This window comes from Thunnus albacares, chromosome 10 (assembly GCF_914725855.1).
Source record: "Thunnus albacares chromosome 10, fThuAlb1.1, whole genome shotgun sequence".
NCBI lineage: Eukaryota > Metazoa > Chordata > Actinopteri > Scombriformes > Scombridae > Thunnus > Thunnus albacares.
In genome coordinates this window covers 15,282,345-15,302,813 of record NC_058115.1, presented here as the reverse complement: position 1 = coordinate 15,302,813, position 20,469 = coordinate 15,282,345, and the positions used below count along the sequence as shown (strand labels likewise).

Here is a 20,469-nt window from a genome sequence, read left to right as displayed (position 1 = left end):
CCAAATCCCAGTTTGATGGCAGAATAATGCGTTATTCAGTTTGTCAATGAATTTAGGAATTATGGCATATTGTTGCTTTTTTTACCTTATTTTTCAGTAGTTCATGGACAAGAGATGAAGTCATTTGACAATAGACATAACAATGTTCCTGTGGCCGTAGATTGGTTTAGAGATTAAACATTTTATGTGGTCTTATAAGGATATTATTGCAAATAGCCTTTATTAAAATAAAGGCAACAATTAAAGGACACAAAGAAATTAAATGGTTGATAAAGAAAGTTCAAATCTGTACGACATGCTGTTCTGCCACTATATCTAGAGGATGATGTTTAAAAAAGTAATAATTATTGCATTATTATTGCAAAGTATTCAAAATCACAAGATAAAAACTCAAATCACCACACTGATATAAATGACTAAATGGTGTTTAAGTTGATCACAATCAGTTAACATAATATTTAACTGTTTAACCTTCAGTGTTTACCTGAAATTTCTTCTTATGAAGCTTTTAAGTTGAACTGAATATTATTCTCCATCACTCAGATACAATATATGCCTTACACTTTGCATATATTGCACTATGCCTTTTTCATGACTGGAGACTTTAATGATTAACCTGAATTTAAAATACAGTTAGTTGTGTTTTTATGAGCTCAACATGCTGTTATAATAATGACCTGTCAGTGGGTTCATGTGAAGGCTCTCTGTCATGTTGGAGATTAAAAAGAGAAGTAACACCGAGAACCGCTTCCTTTTTCCCGCTCTGCCTATAAAAAGATGAACATAAAACAACGCTCTGCTTAGTCAAAGTTCCCACACGTTCTCCTCTGAAGCCGATCACGTACAGGACTGTATTTCAGGCTGTTCAGTGTAGGATGTTCATGTTTTCTATTCAATGAAATAGAGAAGTTTGTCTGAAAGCTGCTGACTGGGTCAACAGAGGCTGAACAGTGAGGAGACATGGAAGCTGTGGTTGGACTGTTGGTGATGCTGCTCGGAGTCTCTCATGGTGAGCTGTTTCACTATTTGACATATTAATATTTATTTAACGTTATGTGAATAACATGTTGTGAAACTATGAGTTTTTATGCAGCTGTAGGATCAAGTCTGATCACTTTTATAGATAAATCCAGTTCTAAGAATCAATTGACAACTGCGGCAGTTTGAAACTGATGTTTCTGTTTCACTTTGGTCCATCAGGCTTTTAAAAAATGTCACAAAAAGTTGTTTCTTAGAGCAATAGCAAATCTGGATATCAATTCCACATCCATGTGCATGTACAGTAAAAATTACAGTTATTTTCTACTACAGGTGAATCTATTAAATTAAAATTTTAGGATGAACGCTCTTCTTCACTGAGAGTTCAGAAAAACTAAACTAAAAATAAACAAGAAAACATTCAGTTATATCATGCTTATACTAACAGTATGTTTTTTTAAATTGGAATCATCATTGAAATTACTGAGAGTTTAACTTAAGATGTGTTTCCCCCAAAACATATAATTTTGTATTTTTGGAAAAGTTCATATCTCCAAAATAAAGTCCTGTAGATGTGAAAAAACACAGCATGAGTTTGTAATGAATGTTTGAGGTTAATTTACTAAAACTAGACTAATCTAAATGACTAAATGTGACTAAATATTACTATTAACTGACAGGTCCGTGTAATGCTAACTGTGCTCTGAGAGAGACGGAGTTGTTTCTGTTTTAAAACATGAATATTTGCACCTGCATAAAACATTGTCATGGTCATTAATTTAGTTGAAACGGAATGACCACAATTGTGATAATAATTTTTTTTTAAACTATTTTTCTATTTTCCAGGTGTTGAAACCTACTGTGATGGCAGACAGAATGGAGCTCAGTGTTATGGAGCTCTGGGAGGAACTGTGGTGCTCCAGCTGATGGACAACACCTCAGAAATATTTATGTACCAATGGTATAAAAACAAAACAACAATGATACTTCATGGGAGAAAGGATAAGATTGTGTATAATATGATGAAGGACAGATCCGTTTTTACTCCCAGTAATGGAACATTTAGGATAAATAACCTGATCAGGACTGATGGTGCTGAATATACCCTTCACATCTTTGATTCAAATGGACATGAATCAGGACAGCAGACTCTTCAGTTGTCTATTCAAGGTAAATAACTACTTATGTTATTATTAATCTTACAATTTAATTTGTATTATTCATAATAAACCAACAGCTTTACCATTTGAATTATAGGTTAATTAATAAATAAAATACAAATGACTTTGGAAAATTGAACTAGGTAAATTCACACAAATACACATACTACTATACAAATACTATTTCAACATTTTACCTTTGCAAACAAACATTTCACATGAAATACTCAAAGTCTGCCACATAACTACAGTATAGCGTTGCATTTCCTGAATCATTTTATTCTGTACTTCTGTATTTGAATTTACATTGTAAACACTGAATATGTTTAAGGCCACTTTAAAAAGTCATGTGAGTGTGTTTCTCTCAGCTCCTGTGTCCTCTGTCCTGCTGGACTCTGAGTGTCTGTCCCAGGGAGAGATGAGGGTGTCCTGCTCCTCTGAGGGAGCGGACAGTCCTCAGTACAGCTGGACTCTGGATGGACACACACTGACAGACGCTCAGCTCCTCTCTGGAAATAAAGAGACCAACAACATCACTCTGAAACAAGACGTCTCAGGACGACTGGTCTGCTCTGTCAGGAATCACATCAGTAGTGTCTCAAAAGAAAAGAAGATATCTACCTGTGGTAAGATAGAAAATAACTAGAAATCAGCTTCATAATTGATAATTACACTGTACATTAGTCACAGTTGATCTGTTTATTTGTCCGTTTGTTTATCTGGAGGCCGTAGTGTCTGTGATCAGACACTCCTCCCCTGTGGGTAAGGAGACTGGCATCATAGTGTCAATTAAACTCTCAAATCAAACTGTGACCGACTCCAGCAGTGATGACCCATGGTACATTTACATTAGTAAGTGAAAACCAACTCTGCTGCAGTGGATTCATTCATGTCTTTTTCTCTTTTTGTCCCATGTATGTGTGCATAAAAACACCTTTCATTAAGAACATGGTTACTGAAAGATCTGTGTTTCTCTCTCTGTATCTGAACAGATAACTCGCTGCTTGTATGCGGTTTGCGAGCAGCTGTTGTACTTTCTCTGTTGGTTGGGATTGCCATCTATTTTGCTTGGAAGAAGAAGAAATACAACAAAGTTGAAACCTCCACCAGACCACGAATAAAGGACCATCCAGAGAACTCCTTCGCAATGGTTGAATTGTGAAGTTCTGCATCTGAATGTTAACTTTGTGAAACCATCAGGATGGTTTTCGTCTTCTGCAGTGATTGGCCATGTGTCTTTATAGGTATAAAAATTACATGATTTACTGTGAAATCTCTCTCCGGTTTTTATTCTTTACAAAACTTCTTCTGCCACTATGTTCACAGCTCAGCAGCTCGCAGTGAGTACCTTTAAAAAAAAGTCTTGGTGAGTGTTTCCTGCATTTATCACAGTGCAAAAGATGAGCTCAGTGCATATTTTAAAAAGATTTAAAAAGTAAACAGACCTGTTGTGAAATCAGTGTACTGCTGCCTTTAGAGAGTGGTAAAGCCTACAGATCCCCACGGCTCTGCCTGTGATCATAGAACAGAGGAAACATTACAGTTGATACTGTCTGTTGATAATGTACAAAACTTTTTTCTTTCATTACTGCTGAAGTGAATTACAGTTACAATCAAAGACACATTAATGTCTAAATGAGCTGAAAGTGTCGATTTATGTTAAAAGAGAATGTCACATTGTGAATAGAGCTTATATTATCATTTTATTACTGAAACTCATTTTGATGCTATTTGGAAATTATTGTACTGTAGATTTCCATATCCTCACTGTCCAGCTAAAACCTTGTATCTCCAAATTTGGTGATTTTGAAGTTTTTAGATAAACAGAGGGATTAAAAACACTTAAAGTGGCTGTTAGCCATATTGTCATTCTGTTTAACTTCCTGTCTGTTCTTGCAGTTAGCACTTCCCTCCCTCCTCCCCACGTCATCACATGAACGCACAGCCGTCTGCACCACAGCACCTTACAATATTAGTCACAGCAGTAAGAAAGAGCAGCTGACTAACAAATATCCATATAGCTACTGCAGAGTAAAATATAGCTCACCTGTGCAGAAGCAGTACGGCTAGCTGTGCATTGCTTTCAGGTTTTTCCAGCGATCAAAGGCCCCACTGACATAAATGTAGGTCTTGTATGACTCCTGTCTCTTTTTTTTTTTCCTGGCTGCTTTCTTTTCTTCTTTCTTTTCCTCAGTCATCTTCTTTTGCTTGGTGTATTTGGTTGTGTGAGCTGTTCCTGAAAATGCTGGAATTGGTAGTTTCACCTGTTCTGCCATGGTCAGTCACACTTAAATTCTGCTGCCTGCCTGTGAACGCTCAGAGAGGACCACCTCTTTGTTGAGTTCTCTGTCCTGATTGGATAAAGTGAAAACAGGATACCAAAAAAATTATTTTCTGTTTCCTTCAGAGCGGAGGGACTGGGAGATCCATGTTATTGACCAAACACTCTATATCAGTGATGGCAATCACAGTGTAGAGCTATTTAACACTTATTTTAACAAAAAAAAAAATGCTTACAGCACCTTTAATCCTTCAGTTCATCTAAAACATTTTCCTACTTCTTAAATTAAACCAATTTAAACACACTGGATTTTTAAAATATGCACTGTCAAAGGTTGATGTTTTGGAGATACATGATTTTCACTTTTGTATAGGTATGTTGAATTTAGTAACTATATATATTGTAAAAATTGCAGTTTTGTATTCAAAGCTTTTTATTGACAAATTTGTTTGTATTAAAGCCCAAAATGTGAATCTATCACATATAAAATGTTGGCATGTGAACATATATGACTGAAGTGTTTAATTCAGAAAAGAGTGACATCATTTATATTTGAGTGTGTTCAGAATTTAAAATATAACAACGTATCATTTAAATCAGTTTTGTGTTTTAAATGTAGGTGAGCTGCCCTTTTGTTGACATTTTTATCACAGATTGTACCTTTAATGCCTGCTGAGAACTGAATAAACCCTCCAGTCTCATCACTAGTATAAGTAGGTGTGAGGTTTCCCTCTGCTGGTTTACAGAGGCGTCACCATTATTTATGGACAGTTCAGATTCATAAAACTCTGCTGAGACCAGCAAAAATAGATCAGATGTTTACATGCTTCAGTTTAAGTTCAAATAATGATCGATAGAGCATACTGAGCAATACATTACTCTACATCACAGAGTTATTATACTTTACTGAAACTCTCTGATCTTCTAATATTGGGTGTAAAATACTGTATGTATGTTTATTGCTGTGAGTGCAATGTCAGAAGTCTTTAAGTATTACTTGACATTTGCATTTTACCAGTGTAGGGAGACATAATCTAATGAGATCAGAGAGAGAGATGATGATGATGATGATGATGATGTGACAAAGGTGAGCTTCACACCAGGTGTTGCTCTAGCCGATGCTCATTTAATATTGACACAACAGTATAAAACTGTACATATTTCTCAGTTACGTCAGTTTCCTGAAAGCTACAGCTACAAGGTTCATATTTTACATTCACACCAAAACATGTTACAAAAATAAAATAAATGTTGAAACCAAATTCACAATAAACAATATAAAACATTTTGTCTAAAGAAAAATAACTTCACATAAATTTAGAACATGACTTACATTTCTAAATAAATAAGAATAGGCTTAACTAAAATATAATGTAATATATGTATAAAATATAATCTAAGATATATATATATATATATGTGTGTGTGTGTGTGTGTGTGTAAAATATAATATACAGCACAAAAATTATATTACCCAAAACACACATTTACTTTACTGACATTACTACAATCACTCCTATTTTAACACATACACCACAGTTACACTCATCCTACACTGATATAACGTACACAGAACCTTTCTGCAACATTAGCATAACACTCACTTTGCACGTGCACTTAACCTCTTAACAAAATGGCGCGACTCTGCCTTGTTAACGAGCGACCGGAAGTGAAACTGGTTTGAATATAGCATCTCTATTTACCATTAACTCGCGACTGACTGGCTTATACTCTACAACAATCTTTTAAACACATTTTCATATGTTACCACATGCAAAGGTCTTTAACTTTCACTGACAAAATAATAGAAAACCGAAATTCACGTAGGTAACTATTATCAATGGCGGCGCCCACGAAACATACAGCAACAAAAATACGTTCCAAATACATCTCTATACCATGTCACAACTTCACAGAACGCATTGCAATGCATTTACATTAGTTAGTAAACAGAGCTAATCATAGAAAAGCAAGTTTTAACATACCTGTGGATTAATAAGGGAGAGAGCCAAAGTTAGCATCTTGCTCTAGCCGATGCTCATTTAATATTGAGCTGCGCATGAGCAGAGCAGATACAAGTGACCACCCTCAGGTATCCACAGTGGCATTAGAGCGCTGCCTACTGACATCTTTGAGTATTGACCTGACGTCAAAACTGTATAAACAGAGTTAGATTAGTTCAAATAATTAATAAAAAATTAGGGGGTGTCTGTTTACATAAAAACTTAACATGTGGCATTTCCAACCCATTACACTGGTCAACAGCATAGTGCATGTCATTATTTTTGCACCTTGCTGCGTGTTTTTCTGTAATAAATGAGGAACTGAAATAATCAGTAGATTTGAATAATCTTCTTTCTTTGCCAGGTAGTGAATGACAACAGCCACAACCATCACTCACACCAACTGTTATATAAACAAAAATGTCTTAAAGTGAAGTTTGGTTTGACAGTTTTAATAATCCAAAGACTCGCTTGTGCTAAACTGTCTTCTAATCAATTTCCCCATAACTATGAATAAACAGTCAAGATGTTGAACGGTTGTCATCACCAAATCCCAGTTTGATGGCAGAAAAATGCGTTGTTCAGTTTGTCAATGAATTTAGGAATTATGGCATATTGTTGCTTTTTTAACCTTATTTTTCAGTAGTTCATGGACAAGAGATGAAGTCATTTGACAATAGACATAACAATGTTCCTGTGGCTGTAGATTGGTTTAGAGATTAAACATTTTATATAGTCTTATAAGGATATTATTGCAAATACCCTTTATTAAAATAAAGGCAACAAGTAAAGGACACAAGGGAAATAAATGGTTGATAAAACAAAAGTCTAAAGCTATACAATATGCTGTTCTGCCACTGTATCTAGAGGATGATGTTTAAAAAAGTAATAATTATTGCATTATTGCTGCAAAGTGTTCAAAATCACAAGATAAAAACTCAAATCCTCACACTGATAGAAATGACTAAAAGGTGTTTAAGTTGATCACAATCCTTCATTTTCAGTTAACATAATATTTAACTGTTTAACCTTCAGTGTTTACCTGAAATTTCTTCTTATGAAGCTTTTTAGTTGAACTGAATATTATTCTCCATCACTCAGATACAATATATGTCTTGCACTTTGCATATATTGCACTATGCCTTTTTCATGACTGGAGACTTTAATGATTAACCTGAATTTAAAATACAGTTTGTTGTGTTTTTATGAGCTCAACATGCTGTTATAATAATGACCTGTCAGTGGGTTCATATGAAGGCTCTCTGTCATGTTGGAGGTTAAAAAGAGAAGTAACACTGAGAACCACTTCCTTTTCCCCTCTCTGTCTATAAAAAGATGAATAGAAACGATGCTCTGCTTGGTCAAGGTTCCCACACCTTCTCCTCTGAAGCCGATCACATACAGGACTGTATTTCAGGCTGTTCAGTGTAGGATGTTCATGTTTTCTATTCAATAAAGTAGAGAAGTTTGTCTGAAAGCTGCTGACTGGGTCAACAGAGGCTGAACAGTGAGGAGACATGGAAGCTGTGGTTGGACTGTTGGTGATGCTGCTCGGAGTCTCTCATGGTGAGCTGTTTCACTATTTGACATATTAATATTTATTTAACGTTATGTGAATAACATGTTGTGAATCTATGACTTTTTATGCAGCTGTAGGATCAAGTCTGATCACTTTAATAGATAAATCCAGTTCTAAGAATCAATTGACAACTGCAGCAGTTTGAAACTGATGTTTCTGTTTCTCTTCGGTCCATCAGGCTTTTAAAAAATGTCACAAAAAGTTGTTTCTTAGAGCAATAGCAAATCTGGATATCAATTCCACATCCATGTGCATGTACAATAAAAAATGCAATTATTATCTACTACAGGTGAATCTATTAAATTAAACTTTTAGGATAAACGCACTTCTTCACTGAGAGTTCAGATATTTAAGTAAATAGCTAAAATAAACAACAAACAAACAAACAAAATGCACTCAGTTTTATCATGCTTATAAAAACAGTATATTTTTTTAATCGAAAGCACCATAGAAATTACTAAGACTTAAACTTAAGATGTGTTGTGCATTATTTAATACAAATTCCCCGAACACATATAATTACGTATTTTTGGAAAAGTTCATATCTCCAAAAATAAATTTCTGTGGATGTGAAAAACATATTATGAGTTTGTAATGAATGTTTGAGGTTAATTTACTAAAACTAGACTAATCTAAATGACTAAATGTGACTAAATATTACTATTAACTGACAGGTCCATGTAATGCTAACTGTGCTCTGAGAGAGACGGAGTTGTTTCTGTTTTAAAACATGAATATTTCCACCTGCATAAAACATTGTCACGGTCAATAATTTAGTAGAAACGGAATGACCACAATTGTGGTAATAATTTTTTTTTTTAACTGTTTTTCTATTTTCCAGGTATTGAAACCTACTGTGATGGCAGACAGGATGGAGCTCAGTGTTATGGAGCTCTGGGAGGAACTGTGGTGCTCCAGCTGATGGACAGCGCCTCAGAAATATTTAGATACCAATGGAATAAAAACAAAACAACAATAATACTTCATGGGAGAAAGGATAAGATTGTGTCTAATGAGATGAAGGACAGATCCGTTTTTACTCCCAGTAATGGAACATTTAAGATAAATAACCTGAACAGGACTGATGGTGCTGAATATACCCTTATAATCTTTGATTCAAATGGACAAGTATTAGAACAGCGGACTCTTCAGTTGTCTATTCAAGGTAAATAACTACTTTTGCTATTATTAATCTCACAATTTAATTTGTATTATTCATAATAAACCAACAGCTTTATCATTTGAATTATAGGTCAATTAATAAATAAAATACAAATGACTTTGGAAAATTAAACCAAGTAAATACACTTCAACAAATACACATACTACTATACAAATACTATTTCAACATTTTACCTTTGCAAACAAACATTTCACATGAAATACTCAAAGTCTGCCACATAACTACAGTGTAGCGTTGCATTTCCTAAATCGTTTAATTCTGTACTTCTGTATATGAATTTGTATTGTAAACACTGAATATGTTTAAGGCCACATTAAGAAGTCATGTGAGTGTGTTTCTCTCAGCTCCTGTGTCCTCTGTCCGGCTGGACTCTGAGTGTCTGTCCCAGGGAGAGATGAGGGTGTCCTGCTCCTCTGAGGGAGCGGACAGTCCTCAGTACAGCTGGACTCTGGATGGACACACACTGACAGACGCTCAGCTCCTCTCTGGAAATAAAGAGACCAACAACATCACTCTGAAACAAGACGTCTCAGGACGACTGGTCTGCTCTGTCAGGAATCACGTCAGTAATGTCTCAAAAGAAGAGAAGATATCTACCTGTGGTAAGATAGAAAATAACTAGAAATCAGCTTGATAATTGATAATTACACTGTACATTAGTCACAGTTGATCTGTTTTTTTGTCAGAAGGCTTCATATTCATCAACTGCACCTTACCCGATGGGACAAACATATCACAGTGGGTGTTTTCAGCCAATAACACCCTGTGTATTGATCCAACAACAACCCCTACCATGATCACAGACACTACGGCCTCCTCTATGGATAAGGAGACTGGCATCACAGTGTCAATTAAACCCTCAAATCAAACTGTGACCAACTCCAGCAGTGATGACCCATGGTACATTTACATTAGTAAGTGAAAACCAACTCATTCATGTCTTTTTCTCTTTTTGTCCTGCATATGTCTGCATAATAACACCTTTCATTAAGAACATGGATACTGAAAGATCTGTGTTTCTCTTGTGTCTTTTATTACTAAAACAGAGAAGAATTTGCCAGTTCTAGCTGGTGTCCTCTCAGCACTGGTAATTCTGTTAATGGTCGGGATGGCAGTCATCTGTCGTCAAAGGAAAAAGCAAAACAACAAACCTAAAGGTATAAAGTTTCTTTTTTCATCACTGCATTAAAATATCATTGTTTTTTGTCTACTTATAGATTAAAGGAATAGTTTGACATTTTGGGAAATACACTAATTTGCTTTCTTGCAGAGTTAGATAAGAGGATCGTTTCCACTGTTCTCTAAATATGAAGTTAGCAGCAAGTTAGCTTAGATTAGCACAAAAACTGGAAACAGGGAAAAAGCTAGCCTGGCTCCATATGAAGGTGTAAAAATCTGCCTACCAGCACCTCTAAAGTTCAGTGATTCATGTTATATCTTGTTAATTAGTGAACTTTAGAGGTGGGAGGATTTTTAACCTTTTTGACAGAGTCAGACTAGATGTTTCCAGTCTTTGTGCTAAGCTAAGCTAAGCTAAGCGTCTCCTGGCTATCGCTGCATATTTAATGTACAAACAGGAGAGTGCTATTAGTCTTTTCAAGTCTACTGCCCAAAATGTCAAAGAATTTCCTTAAAAATCTATTGTTAGCACTGAGTATGTGTAGTCATGCAGTGTTTAATGTGTTCCTCCCTCCACTCTACAGAAGAAGATGACCAAGAATTGACCTATGCTGATGTCAACATCGTGCAGCGGCCGGGGAGGCAGATGCATCAGAAGGCAGAGATGGAGGTGGAGTACGGCCAAGTCAAGTTTTCAGGGCGACCTCAGCAAACTACAGAGATGGAGGTGGAGTACGGTCAAGTCAAGTTTTCAGGGCGACCTCGGAAAGCTGTTCAACCAAAAGAAGATGAATGTGTGTACGCTAAGGTCCGCAACAGCAGGTGATATGCAGTGTTCAGCATTTTTACAAAGACTGCTGAAGGCAGATGGAGGAGGTTTTTGTTAAGATGCCTAAAGGTCTCTTATCTTTATTTCATGAGATTTTCAATGAGAAGAATACAAGCCATCAAAGTTTACAGATATTATTATTATTCATTATTTTTAATGTACTCCTGGGTTATGACTGGCATCAGTATGAAAACCTGTCAAAGGAGCTCAAACATTCAGGTGCATCATTTGAATCACACTGTGACTAATTTTTATAGACTAGTTTTGTATAATGTTAAATATTTTCTTTAAATATATATATTTTCAAGTAGTTCCTGATTTATCCTCTTTTTCAATCTTTACATGATGTAATACATCCTTATTTTTACTCTTTTCTAATTTATAAGCATATTTACATTTAATTAATTATTAAAACACTGAAAACTCACAGTGCACAGTGTGCTCTTACATTGGTTTATGAAAGGTTTTGTGCTGTGCATGTTGGGACTTAATCTCATATTTAGCCACCTCTTCCCTCAGCTCTCTAGAAGACCAAAGATAAGTTTGCATGTAATGTCTGGTCTCTTGAGAAGTTCACAGTAAGCATGAATTTGTTTCCATTACATAAACACTTCTGTTTTTTCTTAGGCATGAGATTCCATTCTTGCAATATTGTTTTATCATTTGCAGTAGATTTTTTAAGACTACATTATTACCTTTATTTATTACAGGGTGTTCATATGAATATGAATGGGTTGTGTTGTCCTGCCTACTCTTAAATTAAAGTTACTTCATTGGGGGAATTTGTAGATGGAGATAACATGTAGTAATTTCATTACTAATTACATTATTATATCTCAGAATTGCCTGTAACTACAATGTATGGAGTTTTTGCTTCTAAGATTTGATTTCTTAATAAAGCGAGTTAGCAGAAAAAGAGGAACATCTTTTTAAAGCAGGGTGTGTTGTTCACAATTTTTGTCTTTTTCTGTTATACTGAAACAGGGGAGAAGTGAGACAGCTAAATGAAGGGGTAGTTCAAAATGAGAGTGACTTAACAACTTGTCAGTTTCCTTTCACAAGATACGTTTTATATATTTAGCTTGATGCACTTCCTATGTCTTTGTGGATTCCAGTTAACAAAGTACCTTACAAAACTAAAAGACAGATATCCATATTACTCAAGCATAGTAACACTGAACATTTTTTTAACTATTTAATCATTTGAATAATTCAGAGTTTGAGTTATTTAAGCTCCAACTTTCAAATCTGGAGGAGAAAGAAATCCACATTCTGAATATTTATATTAATTAAGTTGCTGAATTAAATTGCTTAATGTCCTGTATTAACCAGAAGTTAATTTGAATTAAATTGATGTTTTTAGTTAATTACTATTGTGCAGGTGAATGTGGGATAAATGTTAGAACACAGAGCACATTCATAACAGCGATTACATACTGTAAGCAACTATTACCTCGCAAATGTGTGGAAACTGACCACTACTCTTCAGAACTTGAAAGAGTGCTTTCATCACTGAAAACAACTCAATATCAATGTTTGAAATAGTGATTTACTTACAAAGACAATAATATACAACAAAATATAACATGATACCAAGAGAGGAAGTGTTAGCCTGCTACATTCAGCTCTCAGCTCCAATCCAGCTCTACTTTGGAAATGTTCACTGCACTCTAAACTTATTTTCTCAACAAGAAATAATAGAATGACAGTAGATATATATCTACTAGGGATGTGGAGAAAGCCCAGTATTTGTATTTGTATCTATATTTGTTGAAGCAGCAAAATTAATTGTATTTGAATAAAAGTGGAGAGAGGCTTAAAAATCCTGGTTTTGTTTTTATTACACTTTCAATTTTAGAAACTTAAAGTGTTACAATAAGTGTTCATAAATAAACTACCTCACGAAGGAGGTCCACAAACCGGGTCTTGAACTGGAGTCTCCCAGATCATAGACGACTGCACTGACTACTGAACTGAAACTTTACTCATCGCCTCATTGCAGACAGACCTCTACCTATTTATACACCCATAACACAGAGACAACACACTGTGTTACGTGCAGGGAAGAACTTGAAAGGCGATTCTTGCTTTGCACTTTTCATTTATTGCATATTTTTTACAACCTAACTTTGGACCAATTTATGGAAAACATTTTGGAGAAGTAATTTAATATTCCCACACCTGTAAGTAGATGCAGGTAAAAACTCAATGTCCTTGCATCTGCCAACAGTCTTTTGGCACGGATGTGACCAAACCTTTGATCTCTCTTTTTTCCAACTCAGCATCGCCCTCTGAAACATGACCCATTTATATAAAAAACTTTTTAGAAAATGTCTCTCATGAATTATATTATTTCATTTAATTTAGCTTGGTGTTAGTTTTGTTCATTTCAGTGTTGTTCTTCTTCATCACATTTTACTTCTTTATTAAAATGCTTTTTAATGTTGGAGTTTTACCAACTAGTGTGTGCTATTTTCTTCTTCTTTTTTGAATTTAAAATGACACCATGTACTTAAATTTGACCTGAGCAGTTTTTGCTGTTCACTTGCTGTGGGTTTAATCAAAGACAGAGGTTACATGATTGGTTTGATGTGAGAGTTTGGGGTTAAAGGTTGACAGCCATGACATGCCATTCAGCTGATTCACAGTGCCATAAAATAAGTGTTTATGGCCCATGATAGTTGTAGTGTTCTAAAACAACCTGAGATAATCTTTTAGTTGAGCCCACTTCTTAAAACACAGTTGAACTTCTGACAGCATAAAGGCAGGATAATAAAGCTGCTCCAACAATCTGGCATCTTTTTACCATCTGATCAAAAAGCCATTTTATTTTATGGGGACCAAATTACTCAGCAGTCATTCTGCTTTTGATCCAAAGACATTCGACTGCTGTACTTGAACTCTGAAAGATCAGACTGAACCACGATTAAACATTTATTTTTTACCTATTAAAAAAACTTGTCATTTTATGTCGTGACACAGTCATGTGATGCTACCGTCTATGCCAACATTATACAACTATAAAACCTAAACTGGTGGCTCCTGCCCATTCTTCAATGCTGAGCATGTAAGTTTCTGATTGAATAAATGCTTTGGTGACCAATAATTTAATATTCATAGAATTTAGCAATAGATCATAAAATAAATATTTTAAGATCAAGTTTGATCAGCTGACATCAACAGGGGGCCCGTTAAGGCCACTGACTCTGTTTTCTAGTTTAAGTCCACACTCTGGTTGTTGTACATGAAATTTGAGAGTGACAGAATCTACTGAGAAACACAAAGAGAGAGAGAGAGGATGATATGACAGAGTTAAGTGGTGAACTTCAAACAAGCTTTCATCAACCGGACCAACAGGACACGTCTGAGCGTCTCACAAGGACTTTTTGGAGCATAGTGTGAGCATATATTTTTTTTAGCACAAGTGTTTCTGTTATAAATGAGGAACTGGACCTGTGGTCAGTCTGAAACAACAACCATCATTCAAACCAACATCACATAAACCAACACCTGTAAAAAAGCTTTGAAGGTGGAATTTTACAGTTTGAAGGAGTCAATGATTTACATTGCAGTGAGGATAATACATTTCAAATTCAGCTGTGATACAAACGAGGTGATCCAGAGACATAGTTGTGCTAAACTGGCCTTTAATCTTTTCTCCATGAGCACAAATACACAGTTTACATGTTGAACTACCAGCTGTCATTCTAAAATCCCAGTTTGATGGTAGAATACAGCCTCATTTATTGAATCGATCATGTTTTTTCTGTGTATTAAAAGATTGATCAATCACTTGTTTTGCAGTTTGTGTCTTAAGTTTTCAGTTGTCCTGACGTCTTTTGAGCATCATGGAAAGGAACTGAAATACAGCAGACAACAGCTGCTAGGTTGGTACTGCATGACTGACATGAAGCATCACTGTCACCTGTGGCTTGAATTGTACCTCATCGTCTGCCAAATGAAATGTAAGGTTAGTGTAAAGTATAGTATCAGAGTTTTGTTTGTCATAGGCTTAATGATATGTCTGTGACTGTTGAGTAGGACAAGAAAGATGGAGGAGATGAAGAAGTCATGACAACATAAGGACCACAGGAAGAAGTTGGTGTCTGGTTTTCTTTCTTGTAAGTAACGACCGTGTCAAGTTTCACTTCCTTTCCATCTCTCCACCTATAAACCCTGTAGCTGAATTCAATACTTTTTGTACACCTTCTTCTCTGAGGTTGATCTCTGACAGAAGAGATTTCAGGCTGTTCAGTGTAGGATGTTCATGTTTTCTATTCAATAAAGTAGAGAAGTTTGTCTGAAAGCTGCTGACTGGGTCAACAGAGGCTGAACAGTGAGGAGACATGGAGGCTGTGGTTGGACTGTTGGTGATGCTACTCGGAGTCTCTCATAGTGAGCTGTTTCACTATTATGTTAATGTTGGATTTGATATTGTGCAAAAAGATGTTTTATGTTAAATTAGAAATCATTATTGTTGATTTTATGGAGCCACAAGATCACTTTTAGTCAATAAGTAAAGTTTGACATCATCCTAACTGAAGCAGCTTAAATACTGTTCCAGGCTAGAAAAGAGCTTTGACCAAATAAATACTTTTAACAAACAAGAATCAACTGACAACTAGGATTTCAGGGATTAGTTTCACATGCATAGCCTGTTCATTACTGAGTATGACACACAACACATAGTTTAGTGATAGTTTAGAGCTGCGATCGACTGCCAGTAAATGGTTTGATGTTGTTACAATCTGAAAGCTTCCGGTGGGTTAAATTTGAAATCACAGGTTGCAGAGCAAGTAAATGCTAATAAAATTTTTGAAAGTGAGATCCAAATGAAAGAATTTTTACAAATATCAGTTGAGAGCACAAAATTAATTCAATTTAATTTGAACAGTGGAAACCCTCTCACTTACTGTAGATCATTTAGTTAGATGATTGTTCTGTTTGTTCATTATGAGCCACCGTACCTGTAGATGTGTTTACGGCTAAGCCAATCAACGCGCTCTATGCTCTGTCTAGGGCAGTCTTTCATGTAGGCTCTCTGTTCATATGATTTGTTTTTGTTAGACGTAATAAACCAGTGGCTTGTTCCAAGTTAGTGTGATCACTGACTTACACAAAAATGGACTAATTTCTCCACTAACCAAAGATCAGAACTGACTAAATGATCATAATCAAATCTTAAGAAACCTGGAGATATGCAATATCTTTTGTATTCTCACTGAATCTGTTAGGAAGAATGAAAACATCTCACAATGCTGCTGAGTAATAATTATCACAATGACTCCAGAAATATATTTTTACTGTATTTGCTTGTATGGGAAGAGCGAATTTTAGTTTGTGCATATAAGCAAATATTTTGTGGTCACATATCTGTGTACAGACCAATTTCCTGTCTGAGTACTGTGATCTGTTTTACACTTAAAACATAACAGGTTGAATATCATCATGATATTTTTATATATTAATTTTAAAAATTCATTTAAAATTTGATATCATTAGCTGACCCATTGAACACTGAATGTCCCACCAACATTTTCTTAAGTTCCTCTAAAAAAAATACTGTATGACACTGTTCCAACACACACACATGCAGCTTCATGACACTTACCATGACTGAACTACTCAACACTATAAGACACCATGTTTTTATAGTTGCAGCAGAACTTAAAAATGTAATATTATTATACATGTTTTGTTTAGAATTTTTTTGAAGCTATTAAGTGAAGTTTCAGGAGCAGGACCACACCTCAACTACGCTACTTCCGGCAATCGTATAAATACCACCTAACCCTCTCCTCTTCTTCCGCTCTTGTATTCAGCTCCTCTCTGGAAATAAAGAGACCAACAACATCACTCTGAAACAAGACGCCTCAGATCAACAATCATGGATGAAGGCCTGAGGGTCAAAATGTCATCATAATGAAAAAGAAATACATATGGAGCCAGAGTGTGCAACACATCTTTCCTGCTTTTGAATCTGCTTCCAGTGATCAGCACCTCACTACAACCCTTGGTGTGCGTTACTTTTCCACTATATAACCTTCAATGTTTACCTGAAATTTATGAAGCTTTTAAATTGAACTGTCTATTATTCTCCATCACTCAGATACAATATATGTCTTGCACTTTGCATATATTGCACTATGCCTTTTTCATGACTGGAGACTTTAATGATTAACCTGAATTTAAAATACAGTTTGCTGATTTTTTTTTAGCTCAACATGCTGTTGTAATAATGACCTGTCAGTGGGTTCAAATTTGACTTGTTATCATTGATTTAGAGATGAGAATTATGAGCCACAATATATCATATAAATGCTTATTTTGTCACAATGGTGAGACAGAGAGATGACACTTTTTACAGTATCACCTGGACATAAGAAGATCTATTTTTGTGACTGTTGATATTGGATATTTTAGAAAAGTCAGCTGTCAGTCTCAAATCCTCTTTCAGTGTGAAGGAGGGATTGTTTTCTTTTCATCCACCGAGTCCATCACACATATGAAGGCTCTCTGTCATGTTGGAAAAGTGACACTTAGAACCACTTCCTTTTTCTCTCTCTGTCTATAAAAAGAGTAATAGAAACAACGCTCTGCTTGGTCAAAGTTTCCACACGTTCTCCTGAGGCTGAACAGTGAGGAGACATGGAAGCTGTGGTTGGACTGTTGGTGATGCAGCTCGGAGTTTCTCATGGTGAGCTGTTTCACTATTTGACATATTAATATTGATTTAACGTTATGTGAGTAATATATTGTGCAACTGTGACATTTTGTCAAGTAGGATCAAGTATAGTGAGTAGTTCTTCAATGACGTGTTATGCAGCTCAAATGAACTGGAATCCACCTGTGGGGTCTTGACAGGGGCGGAGCTAGACTCTCAGCACGGAGGGGGCGAAGCATTCTCAAGGGGCCCTTCTAATAAAGTCATTTATCCTATCTATTATCACAAATTATCATTGAGCCAAGCAAGCCTATGTCTACGAAAACATACAATGAAGCCAAACAACAGGTCGCCAGCCACGTTCAAATGTTTCAGTACTGAGGACAGCATGCGGAGCTCTACATACATTGATTGACTAACAGTTCAGCACCACCGCCAATAGACAGCAACAAGCCAGATGCACTGTCTCAGTACCATGTCTTTCTTACATGGGAATAACATAAACATAGAATAGAGACGGCAGTCTACAACTTATTCAAATACAAAGTGGACAGTCTACAACACCACAGGCAGTGACACAGACAGGTGCTGAGATGCGGCAAACAAGGAGTTAAACAACAGATAAATCTAATAGTCTGACTGATTTCTTCATAACTACAATTTAAGTTAATAAAGACTAATTATGGATGTTTCACTCATCGGTTGTTGTCCCTGCTCAGACTGCTGTAGTTTAGTGTAACGTTAGTCCATTTGTGTATTATCCTCCATAGAACAAAATAATCCAAACAGTTTAACAAACTTTGTACATTTCAGAGTCCCTTTTAGAAATTTCATCCTCCTCTCCTTCAAAGTGGCAAACGTGCCAACCACTTTGTCCTTTTCACTGTTTATGTCCTGCTCAACACTGATATAGTTTGGCGTCATCCACGCACGAACACAAATAGCTCTTAATGAGCCTCAGACGGCTGAAACTTTGTGTGACGAGTTTCATTCACCATAAACATAAAAAAAGTTGTTTCGCAGAGCAATAGAGAATATGGAGATTAAATTCCACATCAGTGTGCATGTACAGAAACAAATACAATTATTGTCCACTACAGATGAATGTATTACATTATACTTTAAGGATTTAAGGACTTCTTCTCCTCTGATATTTAATTTTCTCTCGTCCTTTCAGTTTTTTTCTCAAGTAAGAAACAAAGAACAATACACTCAGTCGTATCATGCCAACACTAACACTATGTTTTTATTATTTTATTGGGAGCACCATAGAAATTACTGAGAGTTGAACTTCAGATGTCTTGTGCATCATTTTATACAAAGTTTCCTCCTCCAACATATAATTTGGAAAACTTCAGATGTAAAGTTCTGTAGTAAAAAACACAGCATGAGTTTGTAATGACTAGGAGAGGTTAATTTAGTAAAACTAGACTAAAGTAAGTAACTAAATGTACTGCAGTGAAACATTATAACTGACAGGCCCATGTAATGCTAAATGTGCTCTGAGAGAGACAGAGTGCAGCAAACTTAAAGGGGACATATTACACACATTTACAGGTTTATATTTTTAATCTGGGGCTTTACTGGAATATCTTTGCATGTTTTACAGTTAAGAAACTTCTTACTTAAGACCCCCTCCTTATGAGCCCACTCTGTTCTGATTGGCCAGCTCTTGGAAGTGGCAGACTTCCGCCATCTCAGGATGCTACGTCAACAAACCATGAAACAAACTATAGTAGTTGGATTTCACTTATTTTTCTCATTCTTTACTCCAAATGTCAACTTCTCACATACATCTGTGCATGTTGGAGATGAAATCTGAGCTGAAATATGAGAGTGAACAACACAAACAATACATGGAGAAACCTTAGCAACAACCTTAGCAACAAAGAGTATGGCACTAACAAAAGTTTAAGGTAGAAAAAACAGTCATGTCTAGATGGTAACTCGAGATTAGTGAAACACTCTAGAGTAGCTTCAAGATATTCTTGTCTCGCTGTTTTATGATGTGACAACGGTAAGGTTAAGCTCTGGTTAGGTTCAGGTACAAAAACCACTTGAGTTAGGGAAAGATAATTGTTTGGGTTAAAATGATCATTTGAAATGTGGCGTTGGTTAAAATTACTACTTCCTTACAATTCTGGCGAGGGTTTCACAAATCTATGGTTGCCATCTAGACACGACCAGAAAAAAAAAACACAAACAAAGCATATGCGTAAACTGAAGCCCTGGATTTTGACTTGCAGGGAGCTTTTCTATATACATTAACCTCAAGTTTTGGAACTTCGACCATATTTAACACAGACATACAATAGCATAACAGTATAAAACTGACAGAAAATCACAAAAAGCATAACATGTTTCATTTTTCCATTTAAAACATGAATATTTGTACATACCTTAAACATTGTCATAGTCTTTAATTTTGTAGAAATTGAATGATCACAATTGTGAACATTTTTAAAAATGTATTCTTCTATTTTTCCAGGTATTGAAACCCACTGTGATGGCAGACAGGATGGAGATGCAGTGTTTTGGAGATCTGGGAGGAACTGTGGTGCTCCAGCTGATGGACAACACCTCAGAAATATTTAAATACCAATGGAATAAAAACAAAACTTGAAAAATACTTGATGGGAGAAAGGATAAGATTGCGTCTAATCTGATAGAGGA

General features: G+C 35.7%; 1 protein-coding gene and 1 long non-coding RNA gene across 2 annotated transcripts; one reads left to right on the top strand and one right to left on the bottom strand.

Moving 5' to 3' along the window:
- Positions 1-853: 853 nt before the first annotated feature.
- Positions 854-11,129, top strand: LOC122990978. The gene is made up of 6 exons (XM_044364567.1): positions 854-1,009; positions 1,825-2,148; positions 9,529-9,786; positions 9,874-10,098; positions 10,231-10,341; positions 10,888-11,129. Exons 1-6 carry the CDS (start codon positions 961-963, stop codon positions 11,127-11,129), a joined length of 1,209 nt encoding a protein of 402 aa, XP_044220502.1. The 5' UTR covers positions 854-960.
- On the bottom strand, positions 2,317-6,796 carry LOC122990181. Its single transcript, XR_006405280.1, has 4 exons — positions 6,405-6,796; positions 4,186-4,489; positions 3,584-3,650; positions 2,317-2,647 (listed from the first exon to the last, which is right to left on the bottom strand). It is a non-coding gene; the product is annotated as an uncharacterized LOC122990181 (long non-coding RNA).
- Positions 11,130-20,469: the final 9,340 nt, after the last annotated feature.

What these genes read in the sequence shown, in the direction of transcription:
- LOC122990978 (XM_044364567.1), top strand. Translation starts at nt 961, where the DNA reads ATGGAAGCTGTGGTTGGACTGTTGGTGATGCTGCTCGGAGTCTCTCAT. An exon ending in TCTTCAGTTGTCTATTCAAG is followed by an intron (nt 2,149 to 9,528) that starts GTAAATAACTAC and finishes TGTTTCTCTCAG; the next exon opens with CTCCTGTGTCCTCTGTCCGG. An exon ending in GCAAAACAACAAACCTAAAG is followed by an intron (nt 10,342 to 10,887) that starts GTATAAAGTTTC and finishes TCCACTCTACAG; the next exon opens with AAGAAGATGACCAAGAATTG.